This window comes from Maylandia zebra, linkage group LG14 (genome assembly GCF_041146795.1).
Source record: "Maylandia zebra isolate NMK-2024a linkage group LG14, Mzebra_GT3a, whole genome shotgun sequence".
NCBI lineage: Eukaryota > Metazoa > Chordata > Actinopteri > Cichliformes > Cichlidae > Maylandia > Maylandia zebra.
The window spans coordinates 26,291,111-26,297,972 of NC_135180.1; the positions used below are offsets into that span (position 1 = coordinate 26,291,111).

General features: G+C 37.9%; 1 protein-coding gene across 1 annotated transcript; it reads left to right on the forward strand.

The window, feature by feature from the left end:
* Window positions 1–1,307: 1,307 nt before the first annotated feature.
* LOC101475053 (extracellular calcium-sensing receptor-like) lies at window positions 1,308–6,501 on the forward strand. Its single transcript, XM_024805047.2, has 10 exons — window positions 1,308–1,328; window positions 2,631–2,794; window positions 2,885–3,179; window positions 3,315–3,401; window positions 3,711–3,980; window positions 4,060–4,257; window positions 4,350–4,616; window positions 4,870–5,097; window positions 5,211–5,334; window positions 5,588–6,501. The coding sequence occupies exons 1-10, from the start codon at window positions 1,308–1,310 to the stop codon at window positions 6,499–6,501; spliced, it is 2,568 nt and encodes an 855-aa protein (XP_024660815.2).
* The last annotated feature ends 361 nt before the right edge of the window (window positions 6,502–6,862 follow it).

Consider the following 6,862-nt stretch of genomic DNA (forward strand, 5'->3'; position numbering starts at 1 on the left):
TAAAATGTGTCCGTCATAATAATGTTACAGGCTGTGCTAGGCTTTGGCCCACATCAGTCTAAAAATGTAACCATGAATAACGTGTTTTGGAAAGTAACTGCACAACATGCATTAGTTCTCTCAGTCTCAGAGCAGCATTTCTAATTTTGATTGAAACTGTCAGAGAAAACGGCAGCCTCGAGCAAGCCAGGATATTAGTTTACAGAGGCTGTTAAAATTGTATGTCTAACGTTAAAATGTTGGTGAGACAATAATTTCATCCTAATGGTACTGACATATTCATAGGGTTAATTTTTGAGACAAAATATCATGAGGTAGTCATGATTTTGCAAATATTTCATCTTGTAGTGCAGTTTACACAAATTGTTTTAAAAATGCACTCACCCTACAAACATTACTGATGAGTCAAGATCTGCACAAATTGACAGAAACACTGAAGCAGCTCCACATTTTATTCTTATTGTCAGGTATGTCCTATTTGTCAGGTGATAGAAAATAATGGTGATACAAGATCACAGGTGAAATTGGATGATGACTTATTGGTTCATTACTGTATTTGAAGCACATATGTGACTGCATGTATTTGGAATGTCTCACTGTTATTTATCAGGTGACAGAGGCAGCTCTGCCATGTTGTAGCTCAGACAGAGGTGAAGATGCGAGGTCACAGGCGACTGACTGATGATTTGGTGCTATAGATTAACTAGTATTTATTATCATGACAATTGTTAGGCTGCTGAAGTAAATTGATTTATTAGTGTATATTTGACAAAGAATCTGAATTGACATGTCTCACTTTTTATATGGCACGAATCAATGTGTTATTTTATCAGGTGGCAATATGTCCTAGTGCAGTCAGAGGGGAAGAGCCAGGGCCAAAGGTGAGGTACATGTTGGGCGACCGTGGCTCAGGGGGTTGGAAATCGCATCTGTGACCGGAAGGTCGCCGGTTCAATCCCTGGGCTCTCTGTCCTGGTCGTTGTGTCCTTGGGCAAGACACTTTACCCTACTTACCTACTGGTGTTGGCCAGAGGGGCCGATGGCGCGATATGGCAGCCTCACTTCTGTCAGTCTGCCCCAGGGCAGCTGTGGCTACAATTGTAGCTGCCTCCACCAGTGTATGAATGTGAGAGTGAATGAATAGTGGTATTGAAAAGCGCTATATAAATCCAATCCATTATTATTATTATTACATCAAGCACATAGTAATAATTTTAATCTGAGGATAAAACGCATGTACTGAGGCTAAAAGAAGCTTCAGTGCTCTCAGAAGACTAAAAAGATGGGTAAGGTCAACAATGACTCAAATGAGATTAAACAATGCTGCTGTATGTCCACCAGGAGACACTGGACAGTATAGATGTAAAACCAATATGCCAGCAGTTTATCTCAGTTAACGAGAGGAGAAGGCATGTGTTTGGCTCCTTCACATAGCGGACATTGAGTTGTGGTGTGGGACACCAGTAGTCCATGTCTGTTGCTGTAACAGTAGTTCATGTTTAGAATAAAACATCTCAGCTCAGTGATCTGATCGGGGCAATGGTGCCTAAAATGTTGCATAATTTTGCTGAGAGATCTTTTACTTTGTGGTAATCTTAGATGAGTAGTTTTAAGGACAAAAACCACCAGGTCATTCAGTGTTCCCTTAGTGCTAATGTATCAGAGATGTTGGTGCAGTATAACTGAAGTAATGTTGTTAAGTCCTCAAAGTCATATTCTTTTATTGTCATGACTGTATTTGAAGCCATTTTTATTTTTGTATGATACCTGATTTATATGGAATATGACTGAAGTAAACTAAAGTCTAAAATACTTAGTCAGCCATTTGTTTAATAGTAATTTAACATTATCTAATTCACATATAAAACCATGAATTGTAATTTTAAATGGTTTAAAAGCATGTAGAATAGGATATGTAGGCAAGTATATTTCTCCTTTTTTTATCAAGAAGCAAAGAGAAAAAGGGAAAAAAAAAGAAACAAGGCACTGTTCGATGGTTGAATCATCTGTCCCCACCAATGCCAAAATCAAATCTACGCCCTTGCATAGGGGAATTGCAGTAAATGTAGTAGTAAATAAAGTATTTTTTTTAATTTACTGAAAATAAGTATGTCATCATTTTCAAAATTCAATGTAGTGTGCATTTCCTTGGCAATGCAAGAAAAATTTTTCTAAAGATCTCTTTCCACCTAAGTGCCACCTAAGGTGAGAGCCTTATATTTTCTTGTGAACTGTAAATCATAGGATTTATATAACCAGTGACTGGCATGTATTTTCAAAGAAATACAGGTAGATTAAGAATAGTCTTCTGATTTTCAAAGCAACAGTTTTTAAAAATTAACCTTATTTATAAAATGTGTAATATTGCTAAGAGCTTGGATTTTTCACAATACCTGCTGATGTAGCACAGTTATTATGAAATTTCTATTATGCCCATCCCACATTACTGTCCATGCCCTGGTGGGTGTGGATCAAAAAGTGATGAAAGGGGTTGACATAGGCTTCTATATAAAATCAAGGAGCCATGAATACAAATAAAAAAGAATGAGGCAGTTATGGGGGGCTTTCTTGTCAGATATTTGCTTATGTTTATCTGTCTGTTAATGATTTTATTGTCTTCCTTTCTGGAGTCTTCCTTTCCACCTTCATCCTGTAAATTGCAAAATAAATTTAATCTCAATGGCATACACAGGCCTGGGGATGTAATTCTGGGAGGGTTATTTGAAGTCCATTACAGTTCTGTATTCCCTGAGCGGACGTTCACCTCAGAGCCAGATCAGCCTAACTGCCGTGGGTAAGTCTCATCCATGTAGCTGACAAAATTCTCTCATTACTATTATTGCTTAGAATTTAGTTACTCTTTTTCATTTTTTGTGTATTTTAGATTTGACACCCCTGGATTCAGACATGCCATGACCATGGCCTTTGCTATTGATGAGATAAACAAGAATTCGAAGATACTTCCTAATGTGACTCTGGGATACAGCCTTTATGACAATTGTGCTACACTTGAGATTGGGTTCAGTGCAGCATTGTCATTAGCCAGCGGTCAAGAGGAGCAATTTTGGCTTCTGGAGAACTGTTCAGGGACCCCTTCAGTTGTGGGGATTGTGGGTGATCCTTTCTCCACATTTTCTATTGCTGCCTCAAGTGTTCTTGGTTTATTCAAGCTTCCTATTGTGAGTTTCCCAATTCTACTTTTTTGTGTGCTTCTGATATACTGCATTTTAATTGATCTACATTGTTAAATAAAATTATCTGAATGTCCCTTGCAATTTGCACAATTGGATTTTATAATATATGCTTCTTGACAGGTGAGTTATTTTGCCACTTGCTCCTGTCTGAGTGATCGACAGAGGTTTCCATCCTTCTTTAGAACAATCCCAAGTGATGCTTTCCAGGTAGAAAGTTGCACAATAAGAATTAAGTTTTTATCTGAGGTTAATTACTGACAGAAAACTTAGACATGAGCCAAACCAGTCAAAGAAATACTTTTTGCAAAATTTTGCATATTTGCAAAAAGTATTTCTTTAAATAAAAATACAATGTATTTAGGTAAAAAGTGTTATCATGAGAAGTTAACTTTTATTTAATGTTATTTTTTAAACTTTCATTAAATTAACTTTTTGATATTAGACATGAACAAGCAAATTTTCACTAAAAGAATATTTACACATGTACACTAACAACTTCAATCTCTTTTCATGTAGGTCCGTGCTGTGATTCAGATTCTAAAACACTTTGGCTGGACATGGGTAGGTCTGCTAGTCAGTGATGATGATTATGGCCTCCATGTTTCCAGATCCTTCAAGTCTGACTTTCTTCAATTAAGTGGAGGTTGTTTGGCCTACTCAGAGATTTTACCTTGGGAAGATCATCCAAATGAATATAAGAAAATTGTGGATCTGATGGCCAGATCCACAGCTCGTGTTGTCATTGTGTTTGCACATCAAATACACCTGATTCATCTCATGACAGAGGTTAGGGAAAATATCATAAAACACATTGCAGGTAATGTATTACAAGAGAGTAAAAACATAACTGCAATGCAATCCACAGGTGGTGAAACAAAATGTGACAGGCTTGCAGTGGATTGCCAGTGAAGCTTGGACAGTAGTTGGTGGACTCCATACCCCTGAATTTATGCCATTCCTTGGTGGAACACTAGGCATTGCCATCCGACGAGGAGAAATACCAGGCTTTAGAGACTACTTGTTAAAAATTAATCCCGCAGAACAGAATAGTGCAAACAACATGGTGAGAGGGTAACTTAATAAACTTCAAGTCAAATTTTCTGTAGGTTATTTTTGTTGACCTGTTTTTGTTTCTCTGGTTGTTGTGCATTTTAGGTGAAGCAGTTTTGGGAAGATACATTTCACTGTAGATTTTCAGCAGACTGGTTGGAAGATGGTGGGACACTTTGCACTGGAGAAGAAGAGCTTAGAAATGCTGAGACTGACCTTTTGGATGTGACTGAACTCAGGCCTGAGTATAATATTTATAAAGCTGTGTATGCTCTTGCACATGCCCTTGATGACATGCTGCACTGTGTTCCAGGGAGAGGACCTTTTATTGGGCACAGCTGTGCCACTTTGCAAAAATTAGAGCCATGGCAGGTTTGATGTCATTTTATACTCCAGTCATTCATATTTTACCAAAACTTTATGGAAGAAAGATAATTGTGTAGCAACTAATAATATAGTTTCATGTCTCGCTGCTTTAAAGAGACAATAGCAAGAAGTTTTATTATTAATTACTGTATGATTGTACATTGATGAACTAAGTAATAGACTTAATTCCAGGTTGCTCCAATAATTGGTGTATAAAAGAAGAAAAAAGTTCATAAGCCTTTATCTATCACTTTTATAGCTGATGTATTACTTGGAAAAAGTCAATTTCACAACTCCATTTGGTGATCAAGTATTTTTTGACGAGAATGGTGATGCCTTACCTATCTATGATATCATGAACTGGCTGTGGCTCCCTGATGGAAGCACTAAAGTTCAGAATGTGGGTGAGGTTAAGATGTCAGCTTTCAAAGGTGAAGAAGTCACACTTGATGAAAACAAAATCTTCTGGAACTTTAAATCAAAAGAGGTAAATTCTCCTATTCATACAATTTGCTTTCAAACAAAAGGATAGTAGAGTACACAATACAAGTATAATTGGTGTTAAATAACTTTTTAAAAATAATAATTTTTACCCTTAAGCCAACTACATCAGTTTGCAGTAATAACTGCCCTCCAGGAACACATATAGCAAGGAAGCGGGGAAAGCCTGTGTGTTGCTATGACTGCATCCCTTGCTCTGAGGGAAAGATCAGCAATAACACTGGTTTGTATCATTTGACATTATAATGCATGAGATGTGCGATGTTTCTTTGTGTTTAGCAGTGTACGGTCCTATGGTGGCTTTTATTAACACCAAGTCAAAATTATTGTGAGAGTGGTTTCCAGTTACACATCAATGAAAATATTACTAGATGAAAATACTGACTGTCCATTTTATTGTACAAGACACTCATAATATGACAAAACAGTGTGAAACCAAATGAAGAAATCAATCTCAATTCTTCCCATTTTTTTAGATTCCTTAGAGTGCACCAGTTGTCCAGAGGACTTCTGGTCAAGCCCCCAGAGAGATCACTGTGTTCTTAAGAGAACAGAGTTCCTCTCCTACCATGAGCCCCTGGGAATCTGCTTGACAACCACCTCACTGTTGGGCACATTTATCTGTACTGTTGTTCTAGGAATTTTCACATATCATCGCAGCACACCTATGGTGCGTGCAAACAATTCAGAATTGAGCTTTCTGCTTTTAGTGTCACTTAAGCTGTGTTTCCTTTGTTCACTGTTATTCATCGGAAGACCCAGACTTTGGACATGCCAACTGAGACATGCAGCATTTGGGATCAGCTTTGTGCTTTGTGTCTCATGTATCCTGGTGAAAACTATGGTTGTTTTGGCTGTGTTCAAAGCCTCCAAGCCAGGAGGGGGAACCAATCTTAAGTGGTTTGGTGCTATGCAGCAGAGAGGGACAGTTCTGGTTCTTACTTCCATTCAAGCTGCAATCTGCACTGCCTGGCTTGTCTCTTCCTCTCCAACTCCACATAAAAACACCCAATACTACAATGACAAAGTGGTGTATGAGTGTGCTGTTGGGTCTACAATTGGCTTTGGAGTGTTACTGGGTTACATTGGTGTGCTGGCTTTCCTTAGCTTTCTGCTAGCATTTCTAGCCAGGAATCTTCCAGATAATTTCAATGAGGCCAAATTCATCACATTCAGCATGCTGATTTTCTGTGCCGTGTGGGCGGCCTTTGTCCCTGCTTATGTAAATTCTCCTGGAAAATATGCAGATGCAGTAGAAGTATTTGCCATCTTGGCCTCAAGTTTCGGGCTATTGGTGGCACTGTTTGGACCCAAATGTTACATAATTCTGCTGAAACCAGAGCGAAACACAAAGAAGGCAATCATGGGTCGAGAGACCACCAAGCCATAAAACCAACATCTGTAGGATAATGACCAAAAATATATTCATATTAATGCAGCCATAATTTGTCCTTTAAATGTTTTTATACAGTTTTACACATTAGTATTGTTTATTTGTACTTTATTTGTACTATAACAAGTACCCATGCATATCTCCCACATCATTGAAAACGTCTCTGAATATCTCTCAGTGCACAACATTATTGGCGCTGTGTGTCAATTTTGGCTGCTCCTTAGCTTGTTATGTAAACATCTACAATCTTCATGGTCAGAATTCTTCTAATGAATTCCACCCATGATTCTTTAAGTGCAGTGACCTCTTGTTTTACGTCTCTAATGATATTATAATAGTTAACTGGTTGAATACTTCA